Here is a 21,754-nt window from a genome sequence, read left to right as displayed (position 1 = left end):
AATTTTCAAGGATTATTTTTTCTGTAATAGGAGCATCTCTTTCAGATGACCCAGATATGAAGCAAGATGTTTTGAATCCATCGAACATTGTCCAAACTACCAAGAATGACTCTTTCTTACCAATTTTTATACCCCTTTAATGCCACATCTCCAGTAATCTTAAGAGTAAATGTATGAGCGCAGATTTATCATATGGATTTTTTTCTTGAAGCTATTTTTAAATACAACACATAGTCCTGACTGAAATTTTTTTGAACAAAAAGACTTTCATGGAAAATATTACCTTGTGAAAATGAAATTTGTCCCAAAAAACTTCACGTTTTTGAAACTTTTCATTTTTTGCAGAATGTTTTGATTTTTTTTCATTTTTTTTTATTAAAAGGGTTACCAAAAACATGATGGAAATGGTTATCAAAACTTTTATTTCATACAAATCATTATTGTAAATTTAATTTTTTATTTACAAAATTTCTGAAACACTGATAACCGTTTTAAAAATGTTTTGGATAAATGTTTTGATTTAAAAATTCACAAATAATTGAAGGAAGGAAGGAAGGAAAAGGGGTCTGTTTTGAACCCAGTGAAAGGGGAACAATTTTGATATTTTTTGTGATTTTTTTTTTCATGTTTGAAACAGATCTAACATGATTTAATATGTTGAAATAAATTGAGTTTTATATGAAAGTATACATTTGTAATTAAATGTTGGAGGCATACTCAGTTTAGGGTATTATAAAAGTTAAACTTTTTTTTTAATGAGTATTTTAATGTATTGATTTCAGATGCAGAATAGAACAGAAAACATACAGTATTTTACTGAATTTTAATCCAGAGTTGCTTCCTGCTGAGATGGAACATAATTTTCTTCGGCTAGCTTAATATCTTCTTAATAAGATGTTAGCGTAATATCTTCTGGGATTTTTCTCACTCCATTCACTTGTATGTTTTTTCAGGATCCCTTTGAGGCATTTCACATTGATAAGGGGCTGGTGAGAAAGTACATGAGCTCACTGCAGATCGGGGAGCTGGCCCTGGATCAACCAAGCTTTGAGCCCACCAAAAATGTGAGTTTGTACAAAAGGCCAGAAACACAACTGGATCTGGAATTGGGAGGATGCTCTAGAAAAATGCAAATCCACATTTCCATTCATGTGCAGTCTGTCAGAACCCCCAATAGACTTCACATTGCATATAGAAACCAGAGTGTCTGCTGGAGGAAGGCTGAAGAAACATTGGCTGAGAGCTTCCCCTGGTGTCATAGTGACTCACACTGGGAATGGCCGGTCCAGTCTCTCACAGACTTCTGCCCAATACGCAATTCCCACAGTGAATCCCACATAGCAGCGACAGTGGGGAAGAATGCGTCAGCCACAGGATCTCCCCAGTGGTACAAAGACTGGCAATGGGCTTGACAGAGCCTGTCAGCTGTTCCGTAGTGTTGCAGTGTCTCCTTTCAGAGGGTATAGAACCGGTTGGTAAAATGTTTCCTTCATTGCCATGTTGGCTTCTCTGCAGAGCAGAAGCAGGGTAAACCTGCCGGCTCCTTAAGCTGTTGTTTTGCCAACCCAGAGTGAAGAGTGCTGTAACTTTGGGTCTCTCCACAGAAATTGCTTGTAGAGGATTTCCGGGAGCTGCACACCACCGTCGAGAGGATGGGACTCCTCAACCCCAACCACCTCTTCTTCTTCCTGCTTCTCCTGCACATTCTGATGCTGGATGTTGCTGGATGGTTTGTTCTTTGGTATTTTGGGACATCTTTAGTGCCTTTCCTCATCTCTACAGTACTGCTGACCATTTCTCAGGTAAAGTCCTCAACCCACAGAATGTAGTTTGGGACCAGCTTACCCTTCCTTACACTCGGGGCCAGTTACATATTCCTATTACATGGCCATCCCCCTTATCTTTCCTGTGACTAGTCACCTGACTAGCAGGATGCTCTTTCTTCACCTCAGGTTGTATCAATACCAAAGATAAAAGGTTCAGGTAGAGGTACTCAGAGGACTGCAAATGCTGTTGGAATCCTGATTTGGGGGAGTTCACAGTTACTGGAGTTCTTGTCTTGGTCTTGTTCTTGTCAGAGGCACCTTAGAAAATGTCATAGGAGTGATGGATGTGGGGAGCTCACAATTTCTCAAGTCCTCAGCCTTATCCAGCTGGTGGAAGTACAGTAGGCAATGATGCAGAAATGCAGTTTCTAAGGGGCTCACAGCAGCTCTAGTCACAGCTTCTCCCAGGAGTCTGTGTAAAGAAGTTAGCCTAAGGCAGAGATGCTGCATGTAGTGAACTCAACCCTGTGGAATATTTCTTTTGTTTTATTCTGACTGAGTGAATGAAGTCAGAACTATCAGTACATCTCCTTCCCATAGTCTGCTAGACAACCTCACTCCACACAATCTTCTTATAACAAAAAGGTTGTTTCTGGTCTTTGATCTTTTGAGTCTGAACTTCGAGACACATTCTGTGTATGAACCAAGCTTTTTCTTGAGTCCCAAATGGGAGCATGAGGTGCCCTGGAGCTGAGGACACAGAAGCACTGAAAGACACAGTTGCCTGGTTGGTCCTTTGGCATTACTAATGCTCAGAGGAGATGGCAGGAGGCCAGAGGAGGGTTCTTCTTAAAGGAAGGGTACTCTTCTACAGAGTTCAAACTACTTCTGTAGAGTTAGCTCCAGTCTTAGTTCACAACCCTCCCTTCACCCACTACTCTCGTCCCACCAAAGTAGCTGGTAGTGTGAAAAAAATGCTTTACTGGTACCAGGAACACGTTTTTACCAATCTGGGGTTGAATGCTCTGATAGTGAAAATGGAGCAAGTGCCTTTGAGTTCACTGAATGGAGTCTCAACAGATTTCAGGCAGGGGACACTGCACACAGAGGGGTACCTTAGGACAGAGTATATTGACAATACAAAAGGTTTCCTTCATTATCAGCAGAGGGCATTCTCATCGGGTTGGCTTGCACTGACTGTACAGGGAGAGAACATCACTCGAGAGAACGGACATCTCCCTGGTACTAGGAAGAGAAGGTCTCACTGAGTTGGGGAGCACTGATCTCCCAGTTTTCAAGGAATTGGTAGGACTGAGCATACCACCACCCTGGCCCTGATGCAGCCGTGTACTAAAACCTGGCCCTGTTTGTTGAATGAATCCTATTCTTTTTCAGTCTCAGGCTGGTTTTCTGCAGCACGATTTGGGGCACCTTTCAGTTTTCAGCAGTACCAAATGGAACCACTTGGTTCATGAGTTTGTGATGAGCCATCTGAAGGTAAGTGCCTGATACTGGGGGTGTTCACCCTGCTTTGCAAAACTGATCAACCATTGGGGGTGGTTCCCTTTCAGTTTAGATGGCATTACACTGACATTCTGCACTGTACATGTAATTAGAAGAATGTGGTGCAACACTGGGAAGATGGTTAATATGTGACAGATGAGGTGATTTAATTTTTGGTAGTGTTGTAGTCTGATTCCTGTGGTCTCCTCCTTTCCTGTAGGGGCTTTCAGCACAGTGGTGGTCTCTCCATCATTCCCAGCACCATGCCAAGCCCAACTGCTTCCAAAAGGACCCTGATATTGCAATGCATCCCTCCTTGTTTGCTTTGGGAAAGATTCTCTCTGTGGAGGTGAGTGTGGGGGTGAGTTAGGAATTATTTAGACCACTGAAAAGATATGATGCTAAAAGCATCTGAAATCAGGAGGGTGTATGTTTGGGAACAAGCTAATCACTGGATCTTGCAAGGGGCAAGGATGGGATACAGATCTGCTGCCTGAAATCTCTTTGGGTTCTATCAGAAACAGAAAAAGGAAGAGAGAAACAGAGAATAGAAGATGAAAGGAAAACAGGGCAAAAGGCAACTAGCAAATGAGGGAGAGCTTTTGTTGTGGCCTACATTTGCCTATATCAGATAGGTGTACCACACACCAGGATGGGCTGATTCTCACCTCTGTCTCCTTAAGACGCCAGATTAATTTCCCTTTCCTACTTCCTCTCTGTGACATGCCCAGGATACAATCTAGACTGATGAACAGCTGTGTCACCTCAGCCCTCTTACCTAGGGTGCCCTTCAGACTGTTTTGCTGCAGTAGTTACCACTCCTGATCTGCTCTCACACAGCCTTCAGAATGTAAGTCACGTTGAGCTATAGAGTGTGAGTGCTGCAGCCAGCTACTCTTGAACCACACTGCAGGGTGACATTAGAGTGGCTTTAGAGTGGGACCCACACTGCAGGGTGACATTAGCACCCTCCCAATCCCAGGCTTTTTCCAGAAATGTACGTCATGTACTGCCCAGCTTTCTCCTGGACAATACAAGCTCATAGAAAGTCTATCATTTTATTAATAGAAAATGATGTGCACAAATCCTGAAATGCAGTTTCCCAAACACTTCAGTCCAAACACACTGGTTTAGATAAAACAAGTTTCTTAAATACAAAGAGATTTTAAGTGAACACAAGTAACAAGGCATAAAAGTCAGAGTTGGTTACAAGTAAAATAAAGGTAAAATGCAACTAATGCCTAATTTAACAAATGAGTAAATCCAAAGCAAAGTCTCTCTCCCCACATGCTTCAGCAGTTCTACTGGCTGAACTTTCCATTAGGATCGCTCCCATAGTCCAATGCTGCTTCCTTTGTTCTTCAGATGTCGTGAATGCCATGGGCAGAGCAAGGGGAAAGATCATTTGGGGCATCCTGCTTTTCTTTTTGTAGTCCTCTCCCTCCTTTGAGAAGCTTCTCCACCTGGGAGCAGGGTATCAGGCACTCTCCCTGGACAGGAACTTTGTTGTTTCTTTGCTAATTAATTTTGCTAACTTTGTTGACCCTTGCACATGTTCCCTTCCTGCCAATGAACAGCTACCTAGCAAGCAATGACCCACCCACTACTTTGAGATACTCAAATAACTGACTGCTAAAAATGCCCTCATCTATATATATGACTGGTCAGAATGTGTATCCAGTCCTGTCATACACTGATTTGTTCATAGTAATCCATACATTTGTGAACTTCACGCTTGATTATTGCAATTCATCATATCTATGAATGAACCACAGACCCCGCAAAAAGCTCCAGTTGGTTCAGGATGCACAAGCTGCCTACTCATCAGCCAAGGCCTCTGAGAGCACATTGTCTCTGTGCTCCTCTCTCTGCATTGGCTCTCCAGGCAATACAGAATGATTTGCAGAGTTTTGGTCCCAATATTCAAAACTGTCCAGGGATTAGCCCAGTTACCTGAGAATCTTTTCTTTCTGAGACTGACTACTCACTGCTATGTTCCTGTGGTACCATGGAACCGTCAACTTGAAGGATGAGATTATTGACCATTGGAGACAGAACTCTCACCCGTGGAACATGTGAGAATGAGAAATCTCACTATCTTCAGGACAAAGAGCAACACTCAGTTATATGGCTTAGCCTCCCCGCAATAAAAAAGTCCATAAAAATATGGGCTTAGTATAAAAATCAAGACAGATAGTATTCAAGCGGTGATGCCTCCTGGTGCTTCACCACTGTGACAAAAGCAGCTCTGTGGATCACCTGGTTGTGTTCCATGCGCCACAATCTAACACCCACTGTATTAGAGCTTTGCACAATGCTACTTAGTGGTACCTCTCCCCCTTATAGACCAATCTAACAGTTCCAACTGTGACAGGGTCAGGCCAGTTGGCTATAGGAGAGTGATAGAAAGCAGATATATTAGCCCCAGGTTAAGCAGGTCCCTTTTCCCTGGGTAAGGTAACAGGGGCAGTTCCAGAACAATCAGGAACTTGCTGGAACCAATTAAGGCAGACAGGCTAATCAGGGCACCTGGTTTAAAAAGGACCTCACTTCAGTCAGTGTGGGGCACTCAAGGAGCTGAGAGTGAGAGGGCATGCTGCTGCTGGAGGACTGAGGAGTACAAACGCTATCTGGCATCAGGAGGAAGGTCCTGTGGTGAGGATACTGAAGATGTTGGGAGGAGGCCATGGGGAAGTAGCCCAGGGAGTTGTAGCTATCACACAGGTGTTACGTGAAACACTGTGGACAGCTGTGATCCACAGGGCCCTGGGCTGGAATCCAGAGTAGAGGGTGGGCGTGGGTTCCCCCCCCCCCCAACTTCCTATTGGATACAGGAGAAGTTGACCTGGACTGTGGGTCCCACCAGAGGGGAAGGTCCCTGGCCTGTTCCCCTATCCACTAGGTGGACCAGCAGAGACTGCAGGGATTGTTCTCCTTCCTTTTCCCCATACTGGCCAGTGATGAGGTTAACTGAGTGAACGGCAGGTTTGACCCACTGGCAAAAGTGGCTAAACTGAGGGCTGCCGTGAATCTCTGAGGCGAGCAAATCTGCCAATAAGCGCAGGACCCACGAAGGCAGAGGAGGAACTTTGACACACAACCTAACTTCATTAACTGCTGGAGTGACATCACTTAACTGTGACAGAGCTAAGCTCTATTTCCTATAACAAATGTGTGTATGTGTATATCACTGACCTTTCTAGAGGCAAAGGGTACATCTACGTGCTTCCCAGCATGGGCTGACAGATGTGCGTTAACTCTGCTTGAACTAGTGCATGAAAAATAGCAGTGTAGTCAGGGTAGCATAGGCAGCAGGAATACAAACCCACCTGACCCCCCTGAGTACTCGGGCAGCTAGCCCAAGCCACTGCCCAACCTGCGCACAGCAACATTGCTATTTTTAGCTTGCTGCTTGAGCAGAGCTAGTGCATGTCTGTCTTACTGCACTGAGAAGCTCGCTCCCAGCCGCAGCATAGAGGTATCCATATTAACCCAAATGAATATCAAGAGTCTATCCTTAGCAGCAGGAGGAGAGATCTGCCAATACCCACTATTGCCATTAATCATGATGAGGCATCTGAGACCTGCACATGGAGGGTCCCCTTCACATTTGATTCTCACCCACTTCACATGGAAGAGTGGGGAAATCAGCCACCTCTGCAGCTACATGCCCCTCCACATGGGTCCTGAGATCAGTAGGTGAGGTCAGGTATGGCATTGTGCTAGCAACTTTGCAGGGAAAGTGGTGGACAGATACTGCATTAACCTATTCATAGACCCCCTCTGTGCAAAAATTGGTGGCCTTTCTTCTAGAAAACTTGGGTGGAGTTGGAGCAGGGGCAGCAGAGCTAGTGTGGAGGCGCAGGGCCTTAGCACAAATGGTGATGGTGTGACAGATTTTTGTTCGCAATCTGCCTGAGGTGTCAGGTGATTAGGCTGAGGCCACAGGATTCTTAGGGGAGGAGATGATGGAGCACACCAAGTAACTGAGTTTTAAAGTGTTATTGATAAAATAATAAAATAACAGCAGAGAGTGCTGGTGGGGGGGATGTTCCCCATGTCACTCAGAGGAAGGAAGAAAGCATTCGTGCCCCAAGCTCTAACCCACTTTCATACTCACACCCGCACTACCCGAGGCTGGCCAAGCCTGGGTGTAACATAAGAAGAAGAGGGGGAAGGGTGGACAGGAGTTCTTGTTCCGTGCACGGGTCATTTAGGGTCCTCTGTTGATTTCCAATTTGCTTTAGCTCTCAGGAGGGTTTTAAGTCCTGGGGTCTTTTGGGGGCATTCTGTTCAGGGACCTTTGTCTCCCGTGCTCTCTGTACCAGTCCAAACTGGCCTTCTGAGACTTTCTTGGTTTCCTCAAAACACATTGGCTTCAGGGTCGCGAGACAGTTATGTTACCATTTGCTGAGCTTCACATTCTTATTAGTTTTGCACCCCCCTTTCAGGTCTGTTTGGTTCAGTTCTCCTTTCCCACTGGCTTTTGGTTGTTTAGCAGCAGGGAGCTTGTTTGTGTGTGCGTTGGCCTTGAGCGGCAGTTTCGCCCCTTATCTTCGAGCCTAGCTGAATTGTCAAGTTAATCCATTCTTTTCTCTTTTCCTCTCTCTTCAGCCTTTTGCAATCTGCAAAGGAACTCACACCTTTAACCTTTCCCAGAATACTTTTCAATGCCTTTAACCATGTTAGCAACGTACAATTCTGATTTGCTTCCCCAGGGGACACCCTGAGGATGGGGGCCATTGGGTTGTGACAATGGCTGCCAGCAGATCTCCAATATCCACAATTTATGAACCTCCAGTTTCTTCTGGAGGGATGGTGAACCCTGCATCATAAAGGAAGAATTTGGAGAAAACTCCTCAACTGGAATCTTGTGAAGTATTCCTCCCAATTGGCGCCTTCCTTCAGGTTTTTCTATAAGGCCATCTGGTCTTATATCTTCTTCTAGAATATGCTCCTTAGACAGAAGACAATTTTGGGTGTAAAGTTTCTGGACCAGTATGTCACTGACATTAAGTATGCAAGAGTGGGAAAAAAAATTACAAGATGCTACATGTATGTATTTGAGATTGTAGGGAACATGTTTATTATATTGCATTGTTTGTGAAATAACAGGTTTCAGAGTAACAGCCATGTTAGTCTGTATTCACAAAAAGAAAAGGAGTACTTGTGGCACCTTAGAGACTAACCAATTTATTTGAGCTTAAGCTTTCGTGAGCTTCATCCGATGAAGTGAGCTGTAGCTCACGAAAGCTTATGCTCAAATAAATTGGTTAGTCTCTAAGGTGCCACAAGTACTCCTTTTCTGTGTGTGAAATAGTATGTAATGAGGCCTCTTCTGATCTTCCTTATGCTGTTGTAATTCAATGGATTTAGATCTCTGAGCAGGTGTATCTCGAGGAGGAGGAGGCAATGAAATTTGAGTGGGTGTTTCTCTTGCTCAGCTGACCTGCCATGATCCCTTCTTTTTTACAGCTCGGCAAGAAGAAGAAGAAGTTTCTGCCTTACAATCATCAGCACAATTATTTCATCATCAGTGAGTACACCTGCTTTGCCCAATAGGTCCTTGTCTAACGATCACTACCAACTCCTACATTAAATAATCCCAGGGGTTGAGAGGACTTCTCTCCCACGACAGCCTTATAGGAGATTACAGTGCTTGGGGTACACAATCTATGGCTGAAATTGTCACCTAATGTGCTAAAGCAACTGACACACAGCAATGGCAAAAAGGTGAAAGCAAAGAGAGGAGAGATGAGGGTAATTGAGAAGAAGTAGATAAAATGAGAGGGACAGATTAAAGGAAACTAAGGAGTAGTCATGGAGGAGAGGAGATGGGGGGGGGGAGGGGATGGAGGGAGAATCCATCTATTCCCTACCGTCACTATGCTATCTAAGCACCTTATAGATACAAATGTTATTACTCAGAAGAGTCTTTGTCTCTGTCCAGAGGTGGAGAGGTGCTGCTGAGGTGATTGACAATTCCATTATTACAGACAAATATAGCTCTAATGCAAGGTGGAGATTATGGAGAGTGAGATGGGCTGTCAGGGAGATAGGAACAATACAATGGAGGGCTTTAAAGATCAGGATCAAAACCTTGAACTTCATTCAGTATTTGACAGGGAGCTGGCATACAGTGTAGTGCCAGAATCATGCACTGTCCATGGTCTGTGTTAAAATGCAGCAACCCACACACATATCGAGCCAGCTGGAACACTTTACAGGATATTGCGCTCATTCTGATATATTGCATTACAGAAGTCAAGCCTGGAGGTCATGAAAATGTGGATCATCATGACCAAGTCCAAATCTGACCAAAAGGAGTGCACTCTCCAGGCTACCAGTGGATAGAAGAGTGCAATTTCACTGCTGTAGCTATTTGGGTATTCAGAAGCACTGATGAGTTCAGAAAGATGGTGTGTAGCATCAGGTTCACCTGTTGACTCTCAGGTGCAGGGAGATGGTACGATTTGCATTCAGTTGGAAGCAGGCACAAGTTGAGAGTTGTCTACAGATTGTTGGCCTCTGAATGTATAAAACGGAGGGAGAAAGGAAGGGGAGTGAGGAGAAGAGTAAGGAAGGAAGATGAGGAGCGAAATCTCTTGGAAGCATAGTTTGGTGATGAGCACTGCACAGAGCTCTCCTTTCATTCTGGTTTCCAGGGTGTTCATTAACTAGGTGAGACTGTTAATGTCTCTACTCTTCTTGTTTTCTTCTCCAGCTATGCCCCTGCTTGTGGTTCCAGTGTTCCAGTTTTACTCCTTGTACTTCATATTCCAGCGCAAACTATGGAGGGTAAGTGCACTCAGCATTTCCCACAAACCTTTGCAAACAGGCAGCTGCTCTTCTAACTGAGGAGGTTTTAGGACCAGGCCCTTGTTTGTCTAGAATGGTGGAGGGGAATTACAGCATATGGATCCAAGGCATTTTCTGGGGCTGGATTCATGTTGCTCTGAGGTGGTGAAAGGGAACTAGAATGCAGGGGCAGCCAGTGAGGCTTAGAGGATTGATTTCTTGAGCTGGATTCCTGCTACTCCACGGAAGTTGAGGGAAGCTATAGTGCAGGAACAGTGAGTGGGCCTTTCTGGGTGAGGTTTCTCAGGCTGGGCACTCTCTCTGGTGTGAGGTAATGGGGGAAATCCACAATACATAGACCATTCGTGCAGGTTACAAGGAAACTTCCCAAGCTGTATCCTCACTGATATGGGAGAATTTGAGGAGAGCTGCAAAGGATAGACACAGAGTGAGCCTTACATGGGGGGATTTGGGGCTTCTATTCCTCCCATTGCGGGATGGTGGTGAGGTACTGTTCTGCTGTAAACTGCTGTCCTGATGAAGGTTTCTCTCCTTCTGTCTCACAGGAACTAGCTTGGACTCTGACCTACTTCATCCGATTCTTTCTTTTCTTCGAGCCCTTACTGGGAGTGACAGGTGTCCTGGGTTTCCTCCTGCTGCTCAAGTAATCCTCATTCTAGCCATGACTCCCTCTGCCTACTGGTACTCACACCTGACTGACTGACCCCTCTTCTCTGCCCTCATAGTGCATTCCTTCCCATCTGTGATTGCCTCTGGCCACTCTGCTTTTCTCCCTTTCCCTATCATTGCTTTCTCTCTTATAAGCGTACAAATTATGTTTTCCATACATTGCCCTCACTTTTGTGGGGGCCTTTTACTGACAACTCACTGGTTGGAACATAAGAGAGAAGTTATACTTGGTAGCCACTCATTCTGGTGGGTCTGAGGGGGCCTTTTACTAACCAGAAAGTGCTTTACCAGGCAGACATTGGTTTGAGATTGCAGGCATGTTACTGGCCATTGCGAGTTTGCATGGGCATTTTACTGAGCAGTCAGTGCTTTGGATGAGGTGGCCAGTTACTTATCTGTTGCCGGTTTGGACTGGGGTCTTATCTGGCAACATTTGGCTTGGGTCGCAGTTCTTGGGTTGGCTTGATGTGAGTCTCTATCTGCTGTGACTGTATGTGGCAATGACTGCTTTGTCTGTATCTGCACAGCGTCCTAGAGAGTATCTTGTTTACCTGGATATCACAATTGAACCACATCCCTATGCACATTGATTATGATAACAATATGGACTGGTTCTCTACACAGGTAAGAGACAATCTTTTACCAGGGTCTGTGGGTGTGAATCCCAGGTCAGGGACACAGGGAGCATACATGAAATTTTGCAGTCGGGATAAAGGTCAACAAGGAGCCCATGGATGATGAGATATTGGGAGAGGAGACTTGTGATCATCTGTGTGGGAAGGTGTGGGAATGAAGCCTGGACTGACTGGGGGTTAGATGAGACTGCATTGATGTAAAAACCAGAATGAGAACATATAGACATGGAAGCAAAGAGATTGGCAGGTAGAAGCTGCCTGATCCAGAGTACTCACATACAGTTCTCCCTGCATAAGAGGCTCTGATAGTTTTCTCCCTTCTGCTTCCTTGATCCTGTGGCCATTTTTCCCCAATAGAAGATATGAGATAAGGAGTGGGAGGACAGGTCTATGCCGGTCCAACTGTCGAGGTCATGTCACTCCTACTGAGTGAGGACCTGATTAATGCAGTAACTATTCCATATCCTAGCATGCCATTCTCACCTAGGCCTGGTCTCCCTGTTCTAATGAACAAGGAACTGTAATCTCCACACCACCCCCAGGCAACCCTGCTCAAGTTAGAGGAAAGTGGAGGTCAGGGGTTGGTACCAATTAATCCACTTCCATAGATCTATGCTCATTTCTCTCTTTTTCTCCCCTAGCTCCTGGCGACATGCAACGTGGATCAGTCCCTGTTCAACGACTGGTTAACTGGGCACCTGAACTTCCAAATCGAGCATCAGTGAGTATAGGCACCTCAGGAGGAGAGGAAATTCCCAGGGGGCACGAGTGGCAATGGGTCTCAGCAGGAGGGGGAAGGAACTCCCAGGGGCACCACTAGGTAATGCATCCAGCAAAAAAGGCAGGAATTCTCAATGGAGCACCAGTGAGTACTGGCCCCTGCGGGAGGGATGGGATTTCTGCAGAGCACTGAATAGTTTAGATCCTATTGAAACAGCCTCATTATCTCTCCACAGTCTTTTCCCTAGGATGCCACGACACAACTACTGGAAGGTGGCCCCCCTGGTGAAGTCACTATGTGCCAAACATGACATCGAGTACCAGAGCAAGCCTCTGCTCACTGGCTTTGCAGACATTTTGCGGTAAGTATGAACAGAAAGAGTTGGTGCAATAATTGCTGGCAAGATGGGGTCAGGTGTTGAGACAGAGGGATGCAGGATATAGGTGGGTTGGGACTGGATGACTCAAGATTGTGAATGACTCACAGTAAAGATGGTCCAGTGGTTAGGGCACTAGCCTAAGACTTGGGAGACCCAGATTCAATTTTTATTTTGCCAGACTTCCTCAGTGACTTTGGGCAAGTCACTTTGCCTTTCTGTGCCTCGGTTCCCCATTTGTAAAATAGGCTAATAGGGCTCTCAGGGGTATATTGAGAACAAATACATTAAAGATTGTGAGTCGATCACACCATCAGCAGACAGGGTTCATAGAATCACAGACTATCAGGGTTGGAAGGGACCTCAGGACGTCATCTAGTCCAACCCCCTGCTCAAAGCAGGACCAATCCCCAACTAAATCATCCCAGCCAGGGCTTTGTCAAGCCTGACCTTAAAAACCTTGAAGGAAGGAGATTCCACCACCTACCTAGGTAACGCATTCTAGTGCTTCACCACCCTCCTAATGAAAAAGTTTTTCCTAATATCCAACCTAAACCTCCCCCACTGCAACTTGAGACCATTACTCCTATTCTTCTTTTCCGCAGACTAAACAATCCCAGTTCCCTCAGCCTCTCCTCATAAATCATGTGTTCAAGTCCCCTAATCATTTTTGTTGTCCTCTGCTGGACACTTTCTAATTTTTCTACATCCTTCTTATAGTGTGGGGCCCAAAACTGGACACAGTACTCCAGATGAGGCCTCCTCAATGTTGAATAGAGGGGAACGATCATGTCCCTCGATCTGCTGGCAATGCCCCTACTTATACAGCCCAAAATGCCATTGGCCTTCTTGGCAACAAGGGCACGCTGTTGACTCATATCCAGCTTCTCGTCCACTGTAACCCCTAGGTCCTTTTCTGCAGAACTGCTGCCTCACCATTCGGTCCCTAGGCTGTAGCAGTGCATGGGATTCTTCCATCAGTTGCAGCGATCCTAGTGTGTGGAGGACACCATTTTGGTCTGCACATTGTGACTGTGCATGCATAATACATACAGGATCATGCAATGCAGAAAATGCAATTTGGTAGAACAAAATGGCACTCCCCATATGGCGTGACCTCACAAGTACCATTTATGCAAGGTCGTACTGTGCAGAGGACACCCATTTTGCTTTTCAAAATAGTATCCTCCATGTTGTCTGGGGTCCTGGAAGGAAATAATTAATTAAAATGGGGTCACGACGGCAAAAAGTTTGGGAACCGCTGCCTTAGAATGGGATACTGAGTCTTTCACTTCTAGATCATAGCTTCCAGTCTAGGCCTAGGTCCGTATGATACAACTAGGTGGCTGTGCAAATAGCAGCAAATGATATTATGCAAGTCCCCTTGTGTGTTCACATTGCATAAATCTACAGAATGTCCATTGTTTTACCCTCCTCCAGCTCTTTCCACCTGTCTTTGAATTTTTCTTCTCTGTGTTTGTTTCTCCATAAGGGGAGTTCAGTGGGTTTCCTGGTTCCATACTGCTACCCTTAAAAGAACATCAAGAGACAGTGAGGACAAACACCTCCTGTTAGAAGCATTCTATATAAAAGCTCTGTGTGTGTGTACTGCATGTGAATAATTATGCGGGGGAGCTGGTAGTAATCCCTCTTCTTACATTGCCCAGCATGTTCCATTATAAAGCAGTGGTTCTCAAACTTATTTTATCGTGCCCCGCTTCTTTGTGTCTGTAGTCGTTTACGCTCTGCCTTCCCTCCCCCATGGCTCCCACCACACAAGTACATATACTGCTAACCAGCTCTGAAGCCAGAGCAGAGAGTGGCAGCTGCTGGCCGGGTGCCCAGCTCTGAAGGCAGCAGCACAGAAGTAAGGGTGGCATGGTATGGCCAGCCAGCCAGCAGCTGTCTCTCTCCTAAAGCTTCTCACCCCCCCACCCCAGTGGCCCATTTACACTTACTGAGGCCTCACATGGGCCAGAAGCTCCCCCAACTCCGCCCTACAGGAAGGAAGGCAGAGGCTGGGCTCTCTCCAAGCACTATCCTTCACCCAGCGCAGGGTAACAGTGGCCAGTCCCTCCTGTGTGGGAACACATGGGTCAAGAGCTACTCCAGCTTTGCGGAAGAAGGGGAGAGGGACAGGGTTGTCCCCCTATTCCCTCTTCTGGGAAAACTACGTTCTCCTGCTGCCAGTTAATGTTGTTAGTTCGGTAACTTGAGTAATAATATCCTGTGATGCCCTGTGAAGGTTTAGGGCTCAAACACTCTTGATCATTCATGATGGGTTTTGGAGGAGGGATGTAGGTTATTAGAGTTGCACATAATGGAATTTGTTTTTTACCTTTCTTTTTAAGAAAAACCTAGGAAATTACACACACACACACAACCTCATGAAAAGATTAGTTAGTTTGCAAAGTCAAGAACCTGAAAGTTAGGAAATACCAAATTTGCAGTTGAATGTACAACCATAGTTCTGTAATCTTTTCCATATGCATTATGATGATGTCTTTAATTGCATGATCACATACAGTCCCCCCTGCCCCAGACCCTTGCCTCATTCAATGCCTAAAATGGACAAACAAAGGGGCAGAATTAAGGGGTCCTGCCACATAATTTTGGTTTCATGATTAGTACACAAGGACTTGGTCTTAGGCAAACCATTTAGATGTACAATAATGTGCTACTATTGAGTAAGTTTGTACTCGATTTATCACTGGTCTTTTAAATTTACTTTGGTTTGGTTTGTATATGGGCTCTCTATTAGCATTCACCTAATCCCTTGGAGGAAGTGTGTGATTTCTCTGGATCTTGATATCAGCCCCTATCACTGTTGGGCTGCACTTTGGTCGGTGTGGGTATTCAAAACAGCTCAACAGAGTTCTTTCTCCCAGTGGAAAAAGCTGAGATTCAGGCTTCTTTTGCCTGTATTGATTTCAACTTTATTTTACATGTTTGGGTTTGTTTCTAAGCAGTAGTGAAAATTTATTTCTTCTTCCTGCCCCATCTCTCTCTCACTGGAGAGTGTCAGAGCTCTGATGCTTTGTTTCCTCTGGGCACTTTGGTATATGTGCTTCCCTCATCAGTACTTCTCAGTCAGCAGTGGCAAAATGGCCTAGAAAGCTCTGTAGAAACCTCAGAAAGAGCTTCATATTGTGAGGAAGCATTCTCAGGTAGTCCAGTGGCTGAATGCTGTCACGCATGCTCTGAGCCCATCACCTCTTGTCCTTCCAGAGTTCAACAGGGGAGATGGGGCTTCACACTAGATTATTGCGTTCTGTCTCACCCCTGTATTTTTTTTTTTCTTGATTTTATGTTCAGTCTCCTTTGCTGACTAATTGGGCTCTAACTCTCTCCCCTCTGCAGCTCTCTGAAGGATTCGGGGGAACTCTGGCTTGATGCCTATCTGCATGGATAAGCAGCAGCAACTCCCATGGGATTGATTGCCATGAAGATGTAGTACACAGCAGAGGAGGGAAAGCAGATTCAGGGAGATGAGTGGGCCTAGCTGCTGCAGTGGGAGGGCTGGTGGACTTAGTTCCAGTGTGAGTGTGGGGTTTTATAGTACACTTTTTCTCCTATTCTACCTCTATAAGGTGTGGTATGGGTATATGGGGACCACTAGGGGTTAACCTTACAAGGGGAAAGGTGGCTTTAGCAATGGGAACCGCAGCCCTTCTCTGCTGACATTTTCCTTGCAGTGAATGTGGCAGTGAATCCTATCCAGCTTCTTCCTAGTGTGACAGAGTCAAAGTGAAAATGGGGACAGTGTAAAACTTTCTGGGGTGAGGGAGAATGTGGAGAAATAAGGAGCAAAACCAGTGCTGAGAAAAAGAAGGAAGAGCCTTTAAAGACTACAGTATACATTTAAAATCTATAAACTAAGTATGTAACCACAAAGTGGATGCGAGACCGAATAGCGTGGACATGAGATTAGAGGGGCCAAAACTCAGGGTGGGGATGGATGCAAGACCATAGAGGTGAAAACACCAAGCAGGATTAGCCATGAAACCAGAGGCAGTATACAAGAGCATAGACATGAGACTAGAGCTGATATGGCATGTTCAGTGGACCACATATATGTGTGTGTAAAACAAGTAGAGAACTTCGATCTCAGGTTAGTTGTCCATTTGCAATTTCCAGTGAAAAGAGTATAAGCAGTTTCTCCCCTGCCTGAGGCAAATTCAGTTGAATAAAAGGGTTAATTGAGCAAATACTGATATTACATGTGTGATAAGGATATACATTAGTCCAGGGGAATCCCCAGTCCATTAGTTAGGCTGTTAAGCTAAACCTCTAGAGGTATTTTAGGAGAAAGAGTCTTGTAAGACTCAGAGGAAGATATATGGTAGAGTGATTTCATTTTTGTTGTATCATAAGGTGTAAAAGATGTCACAGACACATCAATACTGTGGCTTTTAGTGCTTACCTATATGGTGCTACCTGAAGCTTTAAGGGACTCCCAAAGTTGCAGCTGAGTGGTGCTGTCTCCCTGGCTTCTCTTAGAAAGTAAAAAAAGGGTTGCTAATTTGAACATGGGTGTTTGGCCAATGAATAGAGCTGAATCATTTCTGTCTGTAATGGACTGTATAACAGATCCAAGTTCCCCCAGACTTAACAGCTGTCAGTAGAAATGGAACTTGCATCATTCTACTCCACAATCACAAGCCCCTAGCATTTAGAGAATCTTTATTAAATGTAGCAGTATTAAGGCTTATGATACATACCTGACTTTCCATCAAGTTGAGCCAATGATGCACATATGCTGCCTACAGTGTATTACACCTAGTTGTTTCTTGTGTTACGTGCTTCTGAAGGGGTCCTCATAAATACAGTTCTTCGAGTGCTGTCCCTATTGGTGCTCCAACAGGTGTCGGTGCGCCCCAGCACCACTGATTGGAGATTTTTAGTAGCAGTGCCTGGTCAGGGCACATGTGCGCAGTAGCCATCTTGTGTCCCAACCCACTCAGTTCCTTCTCAACTGTCCTCGGCTGCAGAGAGAGCTCCAACAGCAGTGTCAGAAATTTACCTAGAAAATATTTAGAAATAGTTATTGCTAAGTTTAATTCCCAGCAGTTAGTTCATAGTTAATCTTAGGTTTCCAGTTAACCACTTAGACTTTCCTGCGTGGTTTTTTTTTGGTTTGGTTTTTTTTTACACTCTGAAAGCTCTCCTCTCAGTTTCTATCTCCTTGTACTATGACAAAATTGGACAATGAAAATGCCAGGCTCCCCTGGTTTTAAACACTGCACTTCATGTAAGGACGCTATGCCTATCTCCGAGGACTGCAGTACAAGCATCCCTTGATGTCATGGTCGTGGCCGCTCACACGACGGCTACAGCTATAGTCGTGAGACTGGCATCCTGGTTACAATCTTCCGGAATCCCCAAGTACCTCCAGATTAAAGACCTTCCCTTTGACAGAGAAAAATTATTTTCCACAAAGACTGTCGAAGTCCTACACTCAGTGAAGGACTCTCGAACAACGCTCCGAACCGTGGGCATAGACATACCCCCAATAGACCCAGGAGATACCAACCTTATAACCGAAAGAGGGACACATTGGTTCACAGGCAACGGAGACCTTTCGAGAATTCACGCCAAAGACATCGTCCCCAGAGATGCTGACCACCTCAGTCCCAGTCAACTGCATCATACGCACCACCGGCCAAGATGCAATTTTGAAGATTTGATCCAGGGTCTGATCGACCTCCCACGGCAGTCAGCACATATTACACAACCTATCCAGAGGTTTGGCCTCTGACTACGGCCATTTTATCGAGCGTGGGCATCCGTCACCACAGATCACTGGGTACTAGAGAGAGTACGATCTGATTACACCATCTCTTTCGTCTCCATCCCACCTACTCATCCCTCTTCAGGGACCCTTCTCACGAGCATCTTTTTCAGCAAGAGGTAATCCATCTTGTACAGCTAGGTGCTGTGGAACACATTCCAGGACACAGTGGGAAGGGGCTCTGCTCCCATTACTACTTGACCCAAAAGAAAAATGGAGGATGGAGACCCGTTCTTGATCTCAGGAAACACAACAAAGGTATCTGTACCCACAGATTCAAAATGGTCACCCTGTACACTGTCATCCCTACGCTGGACAAGGGGGACTGGTTCTCAGCTCTGGATCTACAAAATGCATATTTTCACATTACCATCCATCTACTCTAACTCCAGTACAACAATTGACTTCATAGGAGCGCACCTGGACTCAGTGGAGGCCAAAGCATCATTGCCAATGCTTCGATTCACAGCAATGACCTCCCTCATATCAGTGGTCTCAGACAGCCTGTGGGTATCTACATGCACCTGCCTACAACTCTTGGGATGTATGGCAGCCACCACTTTCATTGTAACACACACCAGACTACACATGTGCTGCCTCCAAGGACAGCTGAGCTTGGTATACATCCCACAGAAGCACATTCTAAACAAAAGACTCACACCGACCCCAGAGGTCACTACGATGGTGGACAAACCCAATAAACCTTTGCTCAGGCATCCCGTTTCAATAAGACCCACCACCCCTACAAATCACAACAGCTGCTTCACTGATCTGATGAGGAGCTCACCTGAACCAACATACAATCCAAGGTAAATGGTCCCCCACAGAAACACACTTACACATCAATCTGCTTGAATCACACATGGTCCGCAACACCTGCCTACATTTTCTCCCTATTATACATGGAAAAACGACAAGCGTCCTGATGGACAACATTGCATGTATGTTATATATAAACTGACATGGTGGAGCACGATTCCACTCCTTATGCACCAAGGCCTTAAAACTATGGAACTAGTTCATAAAAAAAACCACCACTATTACCGCAGCATACTTCCCAGGTCACCTGAACATAATGGTGGACACATTAAACAGACTGTTTGTTTCCCCAAGAACACAAATGGGAAATGAACAACGAAATATTACAACACATTTCATGTGTGGGATCCCCACACATAGATCTGTTCCCGACATTAGTAAACACAAAGTGCCCAAAGTTTTGCTCACAAGCAGGACTGGGAGCATGAGTCCTAGGAGATGCCTTTCTCATCAAATGGAATGCTCCCCTCCTATATGCATACCCACTGATACCTCTGATCTCCAGGGTAATACACAAAATATGAACCAAGAGGGCCAAAATAATCCTCCTAGTATCGACATGACCTAGACAGACTTGGTTCCCTTACCTGTCACGCATAGTGATCTGCACACCATTCACTCTCCCTCGTCTACAGAATCTTGTCTCTCAGAATGACACTCAAGTCCTCCATCCGGACCCAGAGAGACTTCAGCTGAAGGCATGGCTCCAATGCAATGAACTAACCTGCTCAGAACAAGTAAAACAAGTGTTAATAAACCGCAGGAAACATAGCACACATACTACTTACCTCCAAAAATGGAAAAGATTCTTCTTATGGTGCCAGACCAAACAAATATCTGCAAGACAGGCACCGCTTCCACTAATACTGGAATACTTATTATCCCTAAAGATCTCAGGACTTGCTATGAGATTGCCATCACAGCTTTCCATCAAGAGGTAGACGGGACCTCAATATTTTCTCATTTCTAAACTATTTGTAACAGACATACAGAACATGTACCCAGACATCTAAGAACTCACACCAGCATGGGACTTAAACCTTGTGCTCCAAAGGCTAACCAGAGCCCCATTCAAACCTTTAGCCACATACCTATTACTTCATTTATCTATGAAAGTGGCATTTCTGGTTGCTATTACATCAGCATGGACAGTCAGCAAGATAGAGGTTCTCATGTCTCACTCCCCATACGCCATATTCTTCAAGGATAAAGTAATACTTAGAACACACCCTAAATTTTGCCAAAATTTCCGTATTCATTCCACCTAAACCAACCAATCCATGTATGTGCGTTTCATCCAGACCCACACACTAACACGTATGAGGCGACCCTGCACATGTTGGATGCGCGCTGTGTCTTAGCTTTTCACCTGGACAGAACAAAACCCTTCTGAAAATCACCCCGCCCTTTGTGTCAACAACAGAATGGTCTAAGGGCTCTACCATATCCATGCAAAGATTACCTAAATGAATATCTAGCTGTATCCACATGTGCTATTCACTATACAACCCTGAAGCCCTGCCAGGCATCAGAACCCAGTCAACAAGAGCTTTATTTACCTCCATAGCATTCCTACACAACATTTCCATTCTAGACGTATGCAGGGCGGCCACCTGGGCCTCCAAACACACATTCACAAACCACTATGTGTTAATCTCGGTTCAAGCTCAGACACAAGACGAGGCCTCATGGTACTAGCCTCAGCGATGAACCTCAATCCGAAGTCCCTTCCATCCTTGTGAGGGCACTGCTCTACATTCACCTGAAGTGGAGCACCCATAGGGACAGCACTTGAAGAAGAGACAATTACTTACCCTGTGCAGTAACTGAGGTTCTTTGAGATGTGTGTCCTTGTGGGTGCTCCATTACCCACCCTCCTCCCCTCTACTTTGGAGTTTGCTTTAAGGACTCTACAGTAGAGAAGGAACTGAGGGGGTCAGGATGCACAAGCACTAGATGACGTGCCAGTGGCACTACGAGACGGCTGTTGTGCATTCACACCCTGACCAGGCACGGCTACCAAAAATCTCCAATCTGGGTCCTGGGACACAACGCCTGAAGCGAAGCACCCACAGGGACACACATCTCAAAGAACTTCAGTTACTGCACAGAGTGAATAACCTTCTCTTCAGGCAGAAAATGAGAATTCTTACCCCCTCTCCCACACACACTTTTAATATTGTATTGCAATATACAAGGAAATATACCACCACCACCACCACCAAAGACATATGATGGATCTAAATTGACGTGTTTGTGGAGGACAAGCATACAATATATTGCATAAAATTGTAATTCGTAGTGTATGTAACTTGTAGTAGCAATAAATAACCATTCTTTGCTGTGTGTTAGTTTGATACTGTTTTGAATCTATAATGATTGCAGGGTAATTATATACTGAAAACAACTGAACTAGTTAAGGATGCCATGACGTGGGGAAAATGGGCTTGTAGCTTTTTATTTCAGAATTTATAATGGAAAAAAAATAGCAAAATATTATAAGCTATCACCTATCCCTACTTTAAAGGGCTACCCTAGTCTGTTAAGCTACAACATCAAACAAGCGTTAATATTTCTGGCCTACTACAATCAGGCTTTTATATTGCACCCCTATTAACTCTAGCAGAAACTGAAATCTAGCAGAAGAGCAGATCT

At 45.0% G+C, this 21,754-nt stretch overlaps 1 protein-coding gene across 2 annotated transcripts in view; it reads left to right on the top strand.

The window, feature by feature from the left end:
• LOC140912487 (acyl-CoA (8-3)-desaturase-like) overlaps positions 1–21,445 on the top strand; it is a 30,852-nt gene extending 9,407 nt beyond the window's left edge. Inside the window, exons 2-12 of one of the 2 annotated variants that reach the window (XM_073346950.1) lie at positions 954–1,064; positions 1,605–1,802; positions 3,162–3,263; positions 3,490–3,618; positions 8,745–8,805; positions 9,994–10,067; positions 10,634–10,731; positions 11,285–11,381; positions 12,034–12,113; positions 12,349–12,474; positions 15,850–21,445. In XM_073346950.1, the coding sequence (XP_073203051.1) occupies positions 954–1,064; positions 1,605–1,802; positions 3,162–3,263; positions 3,490–3,618; positions 8,745–8,805; positions 9,994–10,067; positions 10,634–10,731; positions 11,285–11,381; positions 12,034–12,113; positions 12,349–12,474; positions 15,850–15,901 (1,128 nt within the window). In that variant the 3' untranslated portion in view covers positions 15,902–21,445. Of the gene's footprint in view, positions 1–953; positions 1,065–1,604; positions 1,803–3,161; positions 3,264–3,489; positions 3,619–8,744; positions 8,806–9,993; positions 10,068–10,633; positions 10,732–11,284; positions 11,382–12,033; positions 12,114–12,348; positions 12,475–13,981; positions 14,163–15,849 lie in introns of those variants that run through there. The other variant, XM_073346949.1, reaches the window with a different exon arrangement.
• Positions 21,446–21,754: the final 309 nt, after the last annotated feature.

Source organism: Lepidochelys kempii, chromosome 6 (assembly GCF_965140265.1).
Source record: "Lepidochelys kempii isolate rLepKem1 chromosome 6, rLepKem1.hap2, whole genome shotgun sequence".
Classification (NCBI taxonomy): domain Eukaryota; kingdom Metazoa; phylum Chordata; order Testudines; family Cheloniidae; genus Lepidochelys; species Lepidochelys kempii.
This window is presented reverse-complemented; position numbering and strand designations above follow the sequence as displayed.